The sequence below is a fragment of the Plectrocnemia conspersa genome, unplaced genomic scaffold, assembly GCF_051122295.1.
Source record: "Plectrocnemia conspersa isolate PC_06_02 unplaced genomic scaffold, ASM5112229v1 ptg000009l, whole genome shotgun sequence".
Lineage (NCBI taxonomy): Eukaryota > Metazoa > Arthropoda > Insecta > Trichoptera > Polycentropodidae > Plectrocnemia > Plectrocnemia conspersa.
Window position 1 is genome coordinate 29,454,998 of NW_028277173.1, and position 19,392 is coordinate 29,474,389.

The window sequence follows — 19,392 nt, forward strand, 5'->3', positions numbered from 1 at the left end:
TCCAATGCATTGACAGAATATTTATTTATTGTAAAACGGTCACCTGAAGACAAAAAACACTGTAAGGCCACTATATTCCATAATTCGACCCAATGTCACAAGGCGTATACATATTTCGTTGTTCTAAGAAGCGAGTGCAACGATCGGCTGGATGATCGCTGCATAATTGTGATTCGTCAACAATCTTTCAGCCCTGAATACTTAAGGCTTGTCTCCAACGAGGAGAGGGCAAACACCGGTTGACAACAAGACATGGCAGAAAGACGCGCAGATTCGGCTCGAGTCCAGATACGGCCTGAGACTCCCGAACACAATCATCGCACTATAGAGAAACTGACCTTCAGACTGTCGCTGACACCTACAGGAGCTCTGAGAATCTTCCACCGATATCATCCCTCCGCAAGCTTCTCCACCGCCGCTCGGAAAATAACGATCTCGCCCATCATAATATGTCGCAATATGTAATATTAACTAATAAATTCTTATCAGTTTCCACCTGTCTCTTACCGGCTGCGAAGTCACACCCCTTAGGGTTACCAAACCTTAAATCATACAACATAAAAAAAACAAGAAACATTAAATTTTTGGATCGTACAATTTTCATATTGTGTAAAACGTAAAAAGTGGGAAAAAATTACATATTAATCGTTACAACAACACAGACAATTGTTAGTGAAATCATAATACAATTCATAGAAAGAATAATATTTACATAATTTTACGAAAATTACTTTATTGTTGAGAATTACCCCATTTCTTTTGTATGTACTTGTCTTATATTGCGCGATACATAACGAGGTAAATAAAATTTTAAACAAAAGAAAAAGTATTCGTTTGAAAAATTGTAAAAAATAACGAACATTTTTTGGGCCAAATTAAGCAAAGCTATCAGAACCCAATGATTTATAAAATGAGCATATTTCTTCATTACATAAATTGAGTTTTAACTGAAAAGCCTTTACGTTAATTAGTAAATTATATGCATATTTAGTTTTTCCCTGCAAAGACTCGTTAAGGACATTTAAATGAGAGAATATGACCAGTTATGGTTTTTAAGTTCGGGAAAATCTAATTAAATATGTTTTATTTCTAAAAATTTAATCATATCATTTTTCAATTCCTGCTGAAGAACTTTTCCTAGACTTTGGCTGTGGTAATGGATATCTGAATATTCAGAATCGAAATCATGAAGAAAACTAATAAGTTGTCTATGATTCAGACACCTTGATCGAATAAAATGAATTAATTTAACAATACAAGATGTGACGTGTGCAACCTGTAGCACGTTTTTGCGCAAAGCTAGTTGATGAAAAACACAATGAATTGTAATTAGTTCCTTATCACTCCATTCCTCATTAATCTTTTCCTTTATTTTCTTCAAAACTCCCGAATTTTTACCAGTTAAACTTGGTGCTTCATCAGTAGTCACATTCACGATTTTTTCCATGATAAGTTATATTTAATTAAGCAATTATTTACTTGTTAAAATATAGCATTTCCAGTTGTCTGGCCCTTCGTAGACTCCATTGATAAAAGTTCTTCGATTATTTTTAATAAATCAAAATTTTAATACGTGTTAACTTGACAAAACTGACGAACCAACTAATAAACGAAGAAAGAAACTGCGGATGTGATGGAAACGTTTCATTTGAGACCTATAGTTTTATTTTTAAAGACATGACACATGTTTGTCGGGTTGGCGGCGAAAATATTGTATAGTTTCACCAGTCGTAAAATTAACAGACCTTTTTTTAACAATAATTCAATTTTTAAATGCTTTCTTGTTGCTGCTATTTTATGACTTAAGCAACATTTTGTCAGGACACGATCACAAAACCAACTTAATTTTTTTTTAATTATACATACTTACATATTTTTTAAATTAAAATAATTTCTAAAATGCTTCGTGGGCCGCCGTTTGACCAGGTCTGATATAGACACTTAAAAATCCTGATTACAACGTGTGTAAATTAAACTTATATATTGGTGAGATATATGGAGAAGCAGCGTTTTAGAGAAAGTACACGTATCAAAGTTCGACGAATAGGTAACTGACATTTCCGTATAGAATCTAATCGTACATATACTATTTTTTGTACCTTTTATGTTCAATATCCACAGCAAATTATTAAAAAAATACGAATACATACTGAGGAATAATCTTGATCTTCTCTTTAATAGATTTAGAGTTCTTAAACATCATAATCTTAATCAATTAACAGTCACATCACAAATACGATGTTTAACATAACAAAATCTCACCTTAGTCTAAGATTTTTTTCGTGATGATGTCATCCGAAGTTCAGCCGTGAAAAAAAACAGAATCCGAATTAATTCCCATACACTATCAATAGACGATCGAACAATGCACAAGGCCTCCAAAGTCACGCAACGAGGAAACGACAGTAATCTGCGACCTCTCAGCACCCGGCCCTATAAATTCCGATCGTTACTTACCTAACGAATCTTTTCTTTGGATTATGCCGGTTATGCCACTCATTAAAATTCCAAAACTTCGCCAAAAGCCTTCCAGTCTGTATTGAATTTGAAAGACATCTTTCACTTCTATTGAACTCAGATTCAAAGGGATGATTTTATATTTACGACAGGAACCGGTAAAAAAAATGACATCATGTTTAAAACGTTTTTATTCATTCTTCGTTATCATTTTTCATAAACCATATCATGGATCGAGACGGACTTATGCATTATATATATATATATATATATATATATATATATATATATATATATATATATATATATATATATATATATATATATATGTAGATAATAGAATATAATTTATCAGCCTGCGGAGGAGGAAATCACAATTTTTATTATTTCTATCATGTATGTATATAATCTTGTCGTGTGAGCGCGGGGGGGTGTTTTGCCCTCTTCGGTCTTTGTTTTCTTTAAATATATATAATATACAAGTCCTAGAGTTTTACGATCCGACGCCGACAGTCATACGTCGAATCGCCGGGTCTTTTGTTAATTCTATCTAATAGAAAACTAAAAAAAAACCGCATCTTAACTATGCATTTTGCACCATGAAAAATTCAATGAAACACGTCATAATTCAAAGAACGATTCCAAATTCTTCAGCATATATTCATTATTAATTCGATAATATATATATGCAAATGTATTTATTTATTTCTTCAATATTTATATTCTACGTATAGTATGTACAGTTTGCAGACATGCGTGCGCGCGTGCACGCATGCGCCAGAATGTATGCGCGTGTGTGGCCGAAAGCTGCGAGTTCCTGCCGCGACTGCATTTACAATATATACACAGAACGTCTGATATTTACACCGTGATAAACGTATAGTAATCAAAACTCAACAAAAAGGAAGGGCGGTCGCAACTCTGCCGATGCTCTCTCTTTTTCTTATTCGATTAGAAACAAAATTTAATATTACAAAATCAATATTACAAATAGCTTTAACCATATATTAATCGTTATAATAAAAAAATTAACTTATACGACCGCGCCGCGTATACTACATATATACACGATGCGGCGCATCCCATCACAAGATAATACACTATATTATATGCGTATAATATACATCATCTTCTAAAGACGTCTCATCGGCGTTTTCGTTCTCTCGCAACCTCCCGACGGAAACTCATAATTAAATACATATAAAACAACTAAAATCTATTATTTACAACAGACGAATGTAACACAGTCGAGAACCTTAACGTCCGGCCGACGGCGAGTCGTAAAAATCACGACTCGGAAAAATCATATAATTACGTATGATTAAAATATGTACACGTGTATAAAATATAACCGTTAAAAAAAATACATATTCGTAAAAACCACTTAAATTCTTTACCAATTTTGATTTATATATAAATAAAAATCATTCGAGCTAAATTTCATTATATATTATAAATTTAAGAATCTCACGAGGCACCTCTAGATCGGAAGTAACTATCATAATTTAAGAATCCACACTCGCGGTTAATATCAATCCTCGTCGCTCAACGGTTCGTATTGCGCGGACATCAACGGTTTCGGCTCCTGCGACGGCAGAGCCGGCGGTCTGGAAACTTCCGCCGGAGTCTCGGGGGCGCCGCCGCCCGCGCCCGTGCCCAACCCGGCCACGTTCAGCGCCGAATAAGGGTAGGCATAGGTCGCCAGCGGAGGCGGCGGAGTTCCCGCCGAGGTCACTTCTCCCACCTGGTTGCTTCCCGGCCTCTTGCCTTCGTCTTCCGTTCTCATCACTTCTACTATCCTACTCTTCACGTAGTAGTCGAACGCGCTCAAATTCTTAGTTTGGTGATGGTGAGAGGCGGGTTGAGTGGGAGTCGGCGCCGCCGGAGGCGGAGCTACGTATCTCCTTTGGACGTTGACTCTCGAATCTTGACCCAACCTGCGAAAGCGATGCACAATTATTATAGCTCAAAATTAACAGTTATATTCGGAATAGATTCGAACGCGAACGAACCTGTTAATGTGATGATGCTGAGGAGTCGGCGAGGGAGCGTCGGGCTGTTTAGGGGGACCCTGTCGGATGATGTGACGTTCTTCGGGCGGCGGGTTTCTTCTTTTCCACGAATCCGCATCCGAGCTCCCGCCGACGTTATTGTCGTTTTGTCCTCCGCTGCTCCTCGAACTGTTCAATTCGTTGCTGTTGTACGGATTAAATCTGAAACAGAACATCAAAATAAGTCGAAATACAACCTTTGCGTTCGAATTTTCAAAATAGAAACTCACCTAGGCGCGCCATAGATGGTACTGGGGGAGTTGTAGTCTTTCGTTATTATGGAATCCGTCAGCTCTCCTAGAGTTATCGATTTGGTCTGCGGCGAGCCTTCCAAATCGACCACGCTTATGACGGCCGGAGACAGCGTCTGCCTCTGAGGCGGAGGCGGAGGCGGCGGTGGAGGTGGAGGAGGTTGCTGTTGAACAGACTGCGGCGCCGCGTGAGGCGGTTCCGAAGCGTTGTTCGATTCGCGATGATAAGATTGCTGCAATTGAAAAATACAAACATAAATAAGCCGAAGTCGATACATGTAAAGCGTAAAATAGCAACACTTACGCTAAAGGGTAGGTAAGGTCTGATGGGATCTCGCGGCCCGTCATTACTGGTTTGATTGATTCTGTGCGTAATGATGGCGTCGATGAGACTGGCGGCCGTTAACGTAGTGCCGTCGGTCGAAATCGGAGTTCTCCCACTCGGCGCCATCGGTCTGCTAAAATACAATATCGTAAAATATGAGAAGAGTTTTAAAAAAAAACACCAACACAATAAAAGACGTTTACCTATCTACTCGATCGTGCAAACGACCGGATTGCGGGTGAGGGGGATGCGAACTGACTATTAATCTTGTTGCTTCTCTATCCCTCCTCAAACGCTCCTCTTCGGCATTCTAAAAATATTTAAAGTTAAATAACGTACATATAAGGAACAATAAAACAGACAAACAATTCAATACTGTAACTCTAACCTTCATTTGCTGCTGCTGTAATTGCTGCTGCTGTTGTTGTTGCTGCTGCTGCTGCTGTTGTTGCTGCTGCTGCTGTTGTTGTTGTTGTTGTTGTTGTTGCTGCTGCTGCTGCTGTTGTTGCTGTTGTTGTTGTTGTTGCTGCTGCTGTTGTTGTTGTTGTTGTTGCTGCTGTTGCTGCTGCTGTTGCTGCTGCTGTTGTTGTTGCTGTTGTTGCTGCTGTTGGTGTATATGTCTCTCTCGCTCGCGGTCGTGCAGCTGCTGGATGTGATGCTGCCGCTCTCTCTCTAAAACGACAGCTTCGCGTTCTCTAGCTCGTTCCCTCTCCCGCTCCCTGTCCATCTGGAGCTGTCTTTCCCGATCCTGCACCTGCAGCTGTAGCTGTCTGTCTCTTTCGCGATCTACTTGCATCTGTCTCTCCCGATCTCGCTCGATCTGTATTTGTCTATCCCTAGCTCTCTCTCTCTCTCTGTCCCGGTCCACTTGATACAGCTGCATAGTCTCCTGTTGCTGGTGCAGACGCATCTGAGCGTTCATGCTTGTCTTGTCCATCTAAAAAACGCATAGACATAAAGAACGATCCGTTGCGATGTCGAAGCGGCGATTAAAATTTACAAACCTGCTGCTGTATCATATGGTGGCGCATCTGCTCGAGCACACCGCGTGAAAAAGGTTGTATTCTGAAACAAATCGATACAATTGAGAATCGTAAAGAAACGATTTAAGATCGTTCAAGTCTCACCTTAACGGTTCCCGATGTAATAGATGATTTTGTTTATCGGCGGGTGGAGTATCTTTGTGCATAGCGTGGGGCACCGGTAAAGAAGGCTGTTGCACCGCCACGTCCACGAGAGACGAAAAAGCTTCGTGACCTACGATAAAAGTAAACATAAAAACGAGAAAAACTAAGTGAACGGCGGTACGAGAAGCGCAATTACCCGGAGGAGGATAATAGTGGTTGGGTCTCGGCGGTTGATGCGGCGAGGGTGGCTTCGCGCTCTGGGAGGAAACCACCGTATTGTGTCTTTGAATGACTCCTTCCCGTCTCTGCTGCTGCTGTTGTTGCGGACTGACGGCGCTGCAAGAGCGAATTTCGCATTTTAAATAAAGTCACAGGGGCAGGTGGGGGCATTTTTTATTTTAACACTTTTCTGTTATTAAATTTCGTTAATTTATTTTACATATTTTTATATATTAATCGGCGTTTGTGAAAAAAAATTATATAAAATAGTTTTTGTTACGTTTATTTAAATTTATTTGTATTATTTTCTTTAGAAATCATTTAAATTAAATCAAATTAAAAATATATTATATAAATATAATGTATTTTATTTATTGTTTCTTTAGTATCTGGGGTACCTCAAAACAGTGAAAGACCGACCACCGTACATGTACGGCAATACCCCTCATTGTTACCGCTTAATGAAAACGAAATATTAAAAAAACGACCACTGACTAGCTATCTTTTGTCCTCTCCACTCCCCTTAAAAAATCTAAAATGACATCTGTGCTTCTAAACCAGAAATTCTTGGGTTATAAAAAACAGTCTCGAATCTACCCTATTTTTTAAAATGTCATTTCAGTGAAATCATATAGAAATACATTTTCACTGGTACACATATATTTTTACTAGTAAAAAAATATAATTTATCTGGCAGGTGTTAGTAAAATTACATGATTTCAACTTTTCCATATGTAGTAATATATACATTTACATAATAATAATAATTTATTTACATGCGATGTATAAATTTTTCAGTGAATGTGTATATTTTATTGAAGTTATAGTTTCACTATGGAAGTCCAAATACATTTTCAAATTTAATTGATAGGCGCTAGTCCATTTGCTGTTCAAACCCAAACCTAACCAACACGAATTAACCAAGCCCAATGAAAGTTCTAAAACTATATATAGTTTAGTTAAGTCCAAAATACAAAATAACCCAACTCATCTCTCAGGGGTAAATACAGAAGAAATACAGACAGACGTCACATCTCACATATTGCTCCACATTAAAACCAATTTGTCTCTATGAGCTGAAGTAGCTCATTAAAATATGTATTTACTCATTTTAAGTCGTAATATTGTTATAAAAGCACAATTTAATCGCTTTTGACGTGGATTCTAAACGGGTACGTTATTCGGGGGGCAGATGGAGAAATTTGCCTTCTATTAAATTGAACCAGAAAAATTAATGTCATTTAATGAAAAATCTTAATGGAATGGAAATACTAAAAATAAAGCTGAAACGACATCCCCGAACGCGAGAAAAGAAAAGAGAGCTCACCTAGCTAGATGTTCGGCGGGAGAACCGCGCGACGATATATACGATTGCTGCTGCCGGGACGAGGGTTGCTGCTCTTGACTGGTGCGACGTTGATGCGAACCGTGCATCTGCTGCGACGTGATGTAGTCGGCCATGATGATCTGCCTCTGCTCCATGCTTATGATCCCCGACAAGTTCGACTGATAGGCGGGAGACCGCGAGTACGGAGACGGAGAGGTGAAAGTCCCGCCGCCCGCGTTCGCCGACATGGAACTCAACTGAACCGGCGGCGCCTGAGAGAACGGACCGAAGTTGCCGCTCTGGGGTGCGGTCTTGCCGCTCGGGCTCTGTCTGTTGTCGTTTCTCGAGCCGCCCGCGTAAAAGTCGTACATCCTCTTGTCTTGCGGGTGGAGAGATGCCACGTGAACGGGCGTCCCTTGGGTGATGGAGCCGATCTTGGCGTCGGGGGGAGTCCTCCCGAGGGCGCCGTCGAACCGGGGACTCGTCGCGTTCCGCTGCGGGTGAGAGCTCTGAGCGGAGTTGACCGGCGTGCCGTGGGTGATGGAGCCCTTCGGACCGTGAGCGTTGATCTTGGGACTGAGCCGCGGGGCCGCCTTCGATGCTTTGACTTGAGACGTCGGAGTCTGCATCTGATTCTGACCTCTCGCCGTCTGCGACACGGGAACCGCCGAAACGTACACCGAGGGGGATTTGGACATTCTGTTCTGGTCGAGGCCGTGAGGATATCCGCTCATGTAGGCGAGCTCGGACGTGCGGTAGACGGTGACGGCCGGCGGCTCGCCGGGCGCCGAGGGGGGCGCGTGCGGCATAGACAGGACGGACTTGCCGTGCGTCCCCGGAGACGGCCTTCCGAAGCCTTGGTCTCTGGGCTTCTTTATGCTCAAGTCGAGCGTCTGCGGCTCCTGGTCGGGCTGGATCTGGACGACGACCAGGCCCTCTTTGGGCGCGTCTTGGGACTGCGACTGGGGTTGATTCACCGGGGTGATGGTGGCTGCGATCTGCGGACTGTGAAGCAGCTGCTGTTGGTGAGCCGACTGCTGCGAGTGCGCGTGCGAGTTGACGACGCTGAGGGTGGCGAGGGCGTCGGCGCCTTGCCGGTGGGACGAGAGCGACTGGCCGAGGCCGGACAGAGACTTGCCGACGACGACGGCGGACGGCTCCTGTCTGTACTCGCGCACAAACGTGATATCGCTCGTCGAGTCGCCATTCTTCGAGGCGGCGCTCATTTTGGGGATGTTGCCCTGCGGAGGCACCACGGTACTGTTCTTCATGAGGCTGCGCTCGATGACGTCGAGCAAGACGTCGTTGACGGAGAGCGGCGAGCGATTGGCGCCGTCCGGGCGCGCCGAGCTCGGCGCCTGGAGGGTCTGCGCGGGGCCATCGTGCCTGCTCGCGCCGGAGACGACTGTTATCGTAGCGCGGGACGGATAGGGGCTCTGAGCTTGAGACGCGATCGGCGCCTTGGGGCTCTGCCGGTTGGTGGGCGATTCGTTCTCCTCGTCGGCCGTCTCGGTCGCGGAGCTGTCGTACTCGTCTTTCGCGGAGAGCTTCGACTGCGACGCCGCGCCGGACTGCGACTGACCGCCCGCGCCAGCGTCGATCGCATCGACCGGCGCGAGCGACGAGAGGCCGACGACGATCGCCTTCTCTTCGGGTGGCGGGCTGACGGCCGGCGCGGGAGAGAAGGCTCGCACCGGCGTCACGGTCGCCGCCGTCGCGCCCGCTGAGTCGACGGCGGCGGGATCCGCTGCGACCTCGGACTCCGCCTTGGGGAGCGGCGCCGCCGAGTCGTTGGGCGACTCCGCCGAAGCGGTGTCCGAGTCGAGGTCGGCGATCTCGTCGCACGAGGAGGTGCTGCTTCCGCTCTCCTCCTCGTCCGTGAGGGTCGGCTTCGAATCGTCGCCGAACTCGTTCGCCTCTTCGGACCGACGCGGCTCCGAATCGTCGCGGTAGAACCGACCCTCGAGGGCCTCGGCGGTCGACTTCCAGTCGAGGCCTCGCGGCGGCTCCTTCGACTCGGAGGCGTCCTCCTCGGCGAAGCCCGTCGCTCCGTCTTCGTCGGGCCGGTCGTCGGTCGGCTCTGACGGAAGGTGCGGTAAGAACCGCCGCGTGATCCTCTTGAAGCATGTCAAGCAGCACTTGGTGAGCGAAGGCGGCAGCTCTGAAACGAGAAGAGTCGGTGAGTACGATTACGATGGTAAAAGACAAAAAGATCGAAAAGCGAGCAAGAAGTGCACTTACGAAACTCCGTCACGACGGGATCCTTAACTTCGGGCGGCAGCTCGAGCCACTCGGGCGGAAGGTGTCGCAGGCGTTTCGCTCTCACTTTGGGCATGGGACACGTCGGGACGGGGCATTTGGTATACCTGAAACGGAAAAATATTAAATAATAAATAAAAAAAATTTAATTAAAATTGAATAAGAAGAATCGAAAAAATACTCGCCTATATCGCACGCACTTGCAGTGACAAGTCTTGCAGACCCTCGCCCCGGAGACGACGACGTCCTCCGGCAGGCTGTAGTAGGATGCGAGCTTCCGAGACGCAGGTCGAGTCTGCGTGCAGTTTTCCGCCTGACACACCACGCAAACGTGCGTCGCGGTCGCGGTCTCTCCGGTCTTCCTCTCGGCTGAAACGAGATCGGAAATCAGGGGGCGGCCGATTCGATCGCGATCCGGGGAATTAGCGATCTTCGCGCGCGTCAAAATTCGACGGGCGGAAGGGCGACCCCGAGGGAGATACTTAAAATAATTGAAGCATACATAATGCAGGGCGGGCGGGAGCGAGCGCCGGACTCATCGCCGATTCACAAAGGCTTTTTGCAATTATTTAATAACCGAAGCGCGCGCGCTCTTTCGCGTAATCCCGGGCCGATTGAATATTCACAAAAACAAAGAATTACCGCCGATCGGGGGAGGGCGGAAGGGGCGCACTAATTAAGCGGCGGCGTCGACGAGGAGCGGGCTAATTTAATAATCCCGGCCTAATTAGCGGCGCGCGTACTCCGAGTCGGCAAACACGGTCGGCGGCGAGGAAGGAGAAGAAGCTCCCTCGGGAGGGCGGCGCGATTGTCCTCGGTCCCGGAGCAATTTTTGCGGCGACGAAGTCCCTCGGGAGCGCGATCGATCGGGGCCCGCGGCGTTTGCACAGCCGAGATAAATAAAGCGACGAATCGGCCGCCGATCGCGCGCAAATATTGGCGCGCCGCTTCAATTACAGATATTACATTCGGGGGCGGCTTTGACGAAAAGCGCGTAATTGGCCCCCGCGACGGCTGTTTGCCGACCTCTCGGCGATATTAAAAGGCGGGCCGATTAAGATGCGGCGGCGATCCCGTGCACCGGGGGGTGCGGGCAGGGTAGCCGGAGAGTATATGAAGCGGGGAGGTTCGGCGCGGCCGTCAGTCGCGCGCGGGACTCGGGAGCGGCGCGATGGTGCCCGTGTCGCTGGGCGCCGCCGACGCCCTCGTCGTGGCCGGGGGCGCCAGGTTCGCCGCGCACGCCGCGCTGCTCGCTGCTCACAGCGGCTACTTCCGCGCGGCGTTGGCGGAACGCGCTCAGGTCGGCGTGCTGCACGCGCCCGACCTCTCCGCGCAGCAGTTCTGGCCACTGCTGGCCTATATGTACACCGGCTACTTGGAGCTGTCGCCGGAGAACGCCTACCAAGTGCTGCTGGGCGCGCACTTGCTGCGGATGCCCCGCGCGCTCGACCTGTGCCGCAGCTTCCTGGGCGGTTGCAGACCGCCGATCGCGCGACACACGGTGGTCAAGCCGATCGCTAGCCGAAAGCCGCCGCCGTTTCCTCCGCCGCCTATCGGGCCTCCGCGAGGAGAGACTTCGCTGGGCTCGAGGATTCCGGCCGACGTCGGAGAGGAGATCTCCTTCCGCGTGCGACGCGCGCCCTCGCCGCCGGAAGAGCCGTCGGCCGCAATAGAAGAACCGGAAGAACCCGAAGAAGAGATAGAAAGCGGAAGAGACGAGAAGGAAGAAGAGTCGGCTGTCGAGGAGCCGAGTTCGTCGAAGGCCGGGACGGGCGCACCCAAGAAGCCGCCGGAGCGCAAAGTCGTTTTTGACGTGGCGTGCTGCGACGGACCCGTGCGCTTCCGACGCGTGCCGAACGCTGCGTACGGCGGCTCCGAAGATCGAGAGAAACGAGCCACCAGTGACTCCGAAGACAGCTACGTGGAGGTGGAGGAGGACGCGCGCTCGCCCCTCGACGGACGCAGCGCTTTCGACCGTAGCCTGCAGAAGCAGATGAACGAGGACATCAGGTCGAAGCGCGAAGGCGCCGCCTATGCGTGCGCTTACTGCAACCACGCGTTCAAGTCGCAGTACTGCTATCAGAAGCACGCTCGGAGACATCTGAATCCGGTGTCGATAGACGGAGGTCCCGCGGCTTCGACGGCGGCGGCAGCCGCGCCGGTCGAAGCGGAGGCGGAGGCGCCCAAGCGCGAGGTGCGTCCTCTCGATATGAACGTGCAGTACTACCCCTGTAAGACGTGCGGCTCAAAGTTCCCCTCGTACTACTTCGTGCACAAACACCGCAAGATGTGCCACGCGGAAGAACTGGACGGCGAGGCGAAGGCGCCACCCGAGAGGAAACGCAAGGCAGCGACGGCGCCGCCTGAAAAATCGCAATAGCGCCTTACCTTTGTCGGGGAGGTCGTCGTCGCTGGTCTCCGCGGCGTCGGCGTCGTCTTTCCGCCGCGAAGTCTTCTTCTCGGTCTCGGCCAGCGCGCCCCCGTCGCTGAAAACCGAAGAGCGCGTTAATCCAAAGGAAGCGAACCGGAGGTAAACAGTCGAGCCGCGTCGCAAACCCGCTCGGGTTCATCGAGCGGAAAACGCTTCTCTTTCGCAAACACTGGAAGCGAATCCTCGAGAGTCCCCTTTCGGTTTGCCGAAATTGTGCGACGGAACCGTAAAACGTCCGCCGTCCCCGAAGGGACCGATTCGAAACGAAGTAAACGCGTACATATCTCATAGACCTTACTATGCAATTACATATCGATAGGCTGACGATGAAGTACATGTACGAATATAATGTAAAACGTGTAAATAAAAATAAATTATTGAATAAAAATTGACTTTCATTCTATTCTGCGAAAGTGTTTCAATAGTTTTGTAGATCCTTAAAAATTGTGGATTCGACTAGGTAATGTAGATAAAAATTAAATATAAGATTATTCGGTCTTTCGATGAATTTAATTATTCAAATTAAAAAAATATCTCAGTGAAAACTAAATCAATTATAAAAAAAGTGATTTTTCGAAAGACTAATTAAAACTAATACATAGTTAGCGGTGAACTATTGCTCACAACTGGTAACAAATCAGTCGCTCACAAGGCGATTACTCATACGAATATTGCACACACTGAACATCACTCACGCGGTTTAAGGAAAGGTAAGTTTTTTTAAGAAAAGTTAAAAATTTAAATTCAATACATATACGATAATTGCGTACAAATTATGGAGACATTCATGAGGGGCTGTGACGAATTTTGCAAATTTTAAATACATAAAAAGCGGTTCTATGATCATTGCCCACTTGGTAATTAATCACGCGGATTATTTCTCACACGAAAATTGTCACAAATCGATCGAAAAATTAACAGGATTTTTAAATAATTGTATTATCAATAATATACATTTTCAATTATTTAATTTTAATATTAGGGAAACAAATTAAAAAAAACAATTGATTGAAATAAGATATTAATAAATATTATATACTATTTTTTAAATAATTTCATCCGATTTTACAAGAAAAGTATTTGGGTTAAATAATTATATAGCAAATAGGTATTTTTGATTTAAAAATCGAAAGCATATGGATAATTTTAATTATAAAAGCTGCTGATTTGTTAAACTAAATATGTATATCAATGAACGGTGATAGATATAAACATAAATATATAATAGCTGATCGTTTAAAAAATTTGAGATATATTGGATTATATAGATTTATTTATTATGTATTTTATTTTAAATTAATTTAATATACCTTTACATTTTTTTCTTTAAAATATCCTGAAACATTTGCTTTGTTGTTTATTTATTTATTTATAAATTTGGGAAGATTCTTTACTTGCGTATTTAAAATAGGGCTTCGAACCGGAACCGAATCAAAAACCGTTATTTTTGTCGGAACGAAAACCGGAACTGAACCAAAAATATCAGTTTATTTCAGTTCGGTTCATGTTCAAGCACTCAGTCGCAAAAAATGCAAGCTGTACAACATTCGAAAAATATTTGGAACAAATTATAATTTAAAAAAAAATCAATTTCCGATGAAAAGGTAGGCAGAGTTAAAAATAACAATTTTACTATTTTTCGAAATAATATTTTTTAAATTACATTACATATTATATGTGTAAATTGTTGACAAAGATCCTCACGAGTTAAATGATCAAAAAGCACTTACAGGATATAAGTATCGACTCTTGAAAATACAGTTTTAATTATACTAAAATTGAAGTTATTATCACTATTGAATATGTATGAAGAGATCAAGATATATATTAATACTATAAATAAATGTCATTTAAATTTAAGTACTATATAAATTTTGCTTTTATTTTTACAAAATCACTGACAATTAATTGCAAGTCAAGTTCATATGCCATCTCAGTTTCAATAGATAAAATTGAAAGCCCTATTTTCGGTCATTCGTGACCTTTAATCATTTTTATAATGCGGTTTAATTTTGAAAAACTTATCTGAAGACTGGCTACATATATAGGAAATGTCAGAATTATTCGAATTGCAGTCGTTAATCGTTAGTTTTAGGACTTCTTATGGTGAAAAATGTGGCTTAACCAATCCCAAGATTAATATTAATTCTTCACAAAGTTCAATGGCATTTAATTCTTCACAAATTTAAAAAAGGATCCATGATATTTCTGGTTATCAATCGCGTTGATTGTGTCTTGTCTACTTCGATTTTTTTTTAATATTATATGTTGTTTCTTTACCTTTCGCCGTTTGCAATCAACTTCTTTAGAAAATGATGCAGGTATTTCGAGGGCTGTTGATAAGTGATGTTTTAAAACTAATTATAGAACAGACAGATATATAAACAGACAGATGCCGCATCTCGCATATTGCTCTATAGTTGGTCAGCACTTGGATAGTACACTATGTTTTAAAAATATGATATGGACTTCTGATATAAGAAGGGTGATTGAAGTATATTCAAACTGAATTTTTGGTCAATAGAAAGGCGAAAAAACAATTATCACTTCTCAGAAGTAAAAAATTTACGTCAAAAGCAATAAAATCGTGTCGGCGCCGTCGCAGTGGGAACGTTCGGCATCGAGCGTCTACAGATGTGGACAATGAATTCATATTGAATAACTTAAACCATGTACAAAGATTAGACAGAAAAACATATTTTAGGAGGAAAATAAAAATACATATCCTCATTTATATAAAATAGCAATGATAGTGTTAGGAGCTATTTTAAGTTTGGGCTGAAAGGGCTTTTTCTGGCTTAAAGTTTATTTTGCGAGACAATCGAAATAATTTAAATGAATATACATTGGAAGATACATTAATTATTACAGAAAACTTTCATTATTTTAATTATAAATAAATATATGTACCTAAGAATCCTGTATATGTACTTCAACCGTGAATATATGAATTTGATTTGTTTACATACGTTTCGTTGAATAAATCATATTGTTATCATATATTATATACTTGTAGCTCTAATTATTAATTATTATTATTTATATTATATTATTGTATCAATTAATATATTTTGCTTATAAACAATAGAAGAAATAAAATGTTTTTAAATATGGTAGAAAATTAAATTTTAATACAAATAAAATAATCACTCGGGGTTGAACCGAAAACCGTAAAAACCTAACCGATATATATTTTTTTAATTGATCTGGAACGAATTGCGCTGAAACACTTTTCACAGTACAGTAGGACCTTGATTATCCGAATTGGATTTCACCACTGAAATTTTTAAACGTAGTATGAAAAACAGTTCATTCCAGTAATGAAAAAAATTCAAAATTTTATAGATAAGAGGAGAAAAGTGTTAATATAATATACCCTTTTGAAAAGACCGCTAGTGAGTTCCAGTAATAGTAATGCAGATCAAAAATACAATATCACAAATTTAAATATGCAGCGAATGCGACAACGAATATGTCATGGAGTGGTTAAATCAGGGGTGGCCAACCCAAATGATCTCGCGGGCCACTTTGGAAATGCATCATGCCACATTTAAAATTATATATCCTCATATTAGATCTAGATACACTATAGTCATTATTTTGGAGTGAAAAATTGAAACATAATGAGTTATTATTATTGTGTTTACTATTATTCTTACATGTAAACATAGATAATATAATAATAATAATACTAAATATTCATTGTAAAGAATCTCGCGGGCCGGAAAAATGTTCCGAGGCAGGCCGCGGGTTAGCCACTCCTGGGTTAAATTGTGATGCGAACTATCCAGAACGATTCAAAATTTTAAATGAAGAAATATTTGGAAACGAGGAGATTGTCGAAGAAGAGGGAAATAATGAACCTAAGCATTCTGAAGCTTTTCGTAACTCAACACAAATAATATGCCTCAAAAGTAATATGCCTCTAATTAAAAAAAAATCAATCATTGATTATTTTAACTGGCAATAATTAAAATTAGGGTTATAATGTACATATATGTATGTATCAGGCCCGGGCGGTGAGATAGTTTCCCTCTCGAAGAGTGAGTGAGAGATAAGAGCATGTGATCAGCATGCCCTTATCTCTCATTCACTCTCGAGAGGCAAAGTATTTAACCGCCCGCTTCTAGTATGTATACATATTGCAATAAAAATATTCACAATATGTAGATATATTTTCCTTTCTCCCTTTGATTATAGTTTGTTTTTTTTTCGATCATACCCAATTAGTGCGGATAATCGAGGTTTTACTGTAGTTGCGAATTATGACAAGAGTTAAAAAAACATATTTACTATATAATAATTAAATACATTACATTAATTTGCTTATATTTATTTTTAAATGATCAGCTATTATAAATATAATTATGTTTATATCTATCACCATTCATTGATACATTATATTAAAAAAATCAGCAGCTTTAATAATTAAAATTGCTTTATTATTTAACTAAATTAAAATTATTATTTAATTATTAAATAAATTATTATTTTATTATTTAACCCGAATAAAATTATTTAAAAAAATAGTATATTAATATCTTATTTCAATCAATTAAATATTTTTTTCATTTTGTATCCTGTTAATATTGAAATTAAATAACTTTTCTAAAACCCTGTTAGCAATCGATTTGTTACTAATTTACGTTGATGGATGTTTGAATCGTCATATGAGCAATGATCACCGAACCATAATTTTTGTGTCAATTTTAACTAGTAATAAGGTGTCAAAAATAAATAAATAATACAAAGTTTACAATATGATTGAAAGCTATAATACAATAATTTACAATAAATGACCATGCTTACTAGTGTGTATTGTTTATTGCTTCCTTGTAACAAATCGCGATATCGCAACTATCACGTTACAATGACCGTGAAATGTAGTCCCTTCGCAAATTACAGAACTGAGACATTAAGTTTTTCACACAAGTTTTACATATAATGTAAGTAAAATACAGAACATTTAATAGTTACACTCATTGCTTTTATTTAACTGTGTATACCGAACAATATAAATAATTTAAACACTGATTAAAATCGATTTTATGTTGAATCTGTATCAAATGATGGTATGAATTTAAGTTTAGTTGGAGCATTTCTATTAAAATAATAGAAACTGTTGATCCAACTTTTAGTAAATTTAAAATAATTTATGACACTGAAACATAATAAAATAAAAATATAGGTCTGTCCCGAAAATAAATACGATGAAAGTACTGGAGTATAATAGATAAAGAATTTCATAGAATAGAATTGTATTTCATGGCACAGAATTTCACCGCGATGGACCAATTAAAAGGAAGGAGGAAAAGAAGAGAATAATGATTAATTTTGACAAATGTATAGTATCCCTTTTACTGCACTCTAAGATGTAATTTTTAAAATTTTGGATGAAATGTAATGAATCATTGGAATTGTATTATTCATCGTACTGTTAACTCACAGAAAAATACTAAATGTTTATGAGGGATATGTGCATTAAAATAAATACTTTGTTCCATAAAACGAATTGTTTGTGCATTTAAGTAAGGTAAATCTTTGGATTATTTCTTCGAAAATGAATTCGTTGCACAGATTCATAAGGTGTTCACTGTTCTGACTAATGCTCGTTCGCACCTAATCTGTCAAACAGTAATGCACAAACAATTCGTTTTATGGAACGATTATTTTATATATACTGCTCATTTATCTGCTCTTACTATTCTCAATTTGATCTTTCAATAGCATTCCATAATTTTAAAATATAAGAAGCCATAAATACTGGCCGAGGTAAAATTTAAAGTTAATTAACATAAACCTGAACTTATCTTTCAATAGAAATGCTGCGATTAAAATAAAATTCAACGCATCATTTACTACAGATTCAACATAAAACATGTTTTCGAAACAATAGACAGAATAATAATGTTGAAGAAATAAGATATTATATGTATAAGTGAAATAGTTTAAAGATGGTTTGATCATTTAAAAAACAAAAAGCAAAAAGTTTAAATAAATCATGTATATTCCAAAGAGAAAATATTATCTCATGGTGTGCCACAGGGGTGCAAAATAAGACCATTGTTTATAATATATATTAATGATATAATTAATAATATAAAAAAATGTAATATATATCTGATTGCAGATGACACTTTAATTTATTCCATAGGTGATAAATAATGTCAAAAAAGTTGTAGATCTACAACTTAAATAATGAATTAAGTGTAATAGAAATAGGGTTAAAAAATAATATACTAAATAAAAACTAAATGTATGATTATTAATTATAAAGATATGTTAGTTAATAATGTAAAAATAATCATGAATAATTGTAGATAAAAAATTAAATTTCAAGAAACATTGTAAATACATATTAAAAAAAATATGTGTATTATCCAAATGAGAACTATAAATACAAAAAAAAATTACAATAGTATTACACTGCCTCAGTTCAATTACTGTGTAACAATATTTTACAGGTTTTTCATTTCAAATTAAATATTCTACAAGTCAAATTAAACATTTAAATAATGAAATATTTTTTGCAACTTTCTTGAAAAATTATTGCAGAAATTAGAAAAAAAATCTTGGAAAAGTATGGTTAACTTTTGACAACGCAAGCATTCACCATACCCAGAAAATGAGTGAGCTTGTTGTACACACAAATAAATGTTTCTACCACCATATTCGCCAATAATGAATACAATTGAAGAATTATTTTCAAAAATTAAATTTTATGCTAGGAATTTGCTGGCGGATCCATCAAATCGATTAAATTTGGTGAATGTTATAAACGAGTCAGAAGCCACTGTTACTTCGGCAAATAGTAATAAATATTTTATGAATATGTATATGAAATTATTTGCAGCTGCTGCAAAAGAAGCTTTATGAATTGTGATTGTGTACACGTGAATTTAGATGTACATAAATTTAATACTAGAAATAGACACATTAAGAATA

The 19,392-nt window shown here is 40.7% G+C and overlaps 2 protein-coding genes across 6 annotated transcripts in view; one reads left to right on the plus strand and one right to left on the minus strand.

Moving 5' to 3' along the window:
• Positions 1-3,081: 3,081 nt before the first annotated feature.
• Positions 3,082-19,392, minus strand: part of Smr (nuclear receptor corepressor smrter) — a 64,461-nt gene continuing 48,150 nt past the window's right edge. For 4 of the 5 annotated variants that reach the window (XM_088192646.1, XM_088192644.1, XM_088192648.1 and 1 more), the window contains 13 exons: positions 12,405-12,502; positions 10,202-10,385; positions 9,999-10,123; positions 7,758-9,918; positions 6,408-6,547; positions 6,212-6,341; positions 6,089-6,149; positions 5,473-6,021; positions 5,288-5,394; positions 5,064-5,217; positions 4,739-4,992; positions 4,470-4,670; positions 3,082-4,394 (listed from right to left, as the gene is read on the minus strand). In XM_088192646.1, coding sequence (XP_088048772.1) covers positions 3,989-4,394; positions 4,470-4,670; positions 4,739-4,992; positions 5,064-5,217; positions 5,288-5,394; positions 5,473-6,021; positions 6,089-6,149; positions 6,212-6,341; positions 6,408-6,547; positions 7,758-9,918; positions 9,999-10,123; positions 10,202-10,385; positions 12,405-12,502 — 4,570 coding nt within the window. In that variant the 3' untranslated portion in view covers positions 3,082-3,988. The remainder of the gene's footprint in view (positions 4,395-4,469; positions 4,671-4,738; positions 4,993-5,063; positions 5,218-5,287; positions 5,395-5,472; positions 6,022-6,088; positions 6,150-6,211; positions 6,342-6,407; positions 6,548-7,757; positions 9,919-9,998; positions 10,124-10,201; positions 10,386-12,404; positions 12,503-19,392) is intronic. The other variant, XM_088192645.1, reaches the window with a different exon arrangement.
• On the plus strand, positions 10,396-12,835 carry LOC148232583 (uncharacterized). The gene has a single exon (XM_088192649.1). It carries the CDS (start codon positions 11,188-11,190, stop codon positions 12,394-12,396), a length of 1,209 nt encoding a protein of 402 aa, XP_088048775.1. The 5' UTR covers positions 10,396-11,187; the 3' UTR covers positions 12,397-12,835.

What these genes read in the sequence shown, in the direction of transcription:
- LOC148232583 (XM_088192649.1), top strand. Translation starts at nt 11,188, where the DNA reads ATGGTGCCCGTGTCGCTGGGCGCCGCCGACGCCCTCGTCGTGGCCGGG.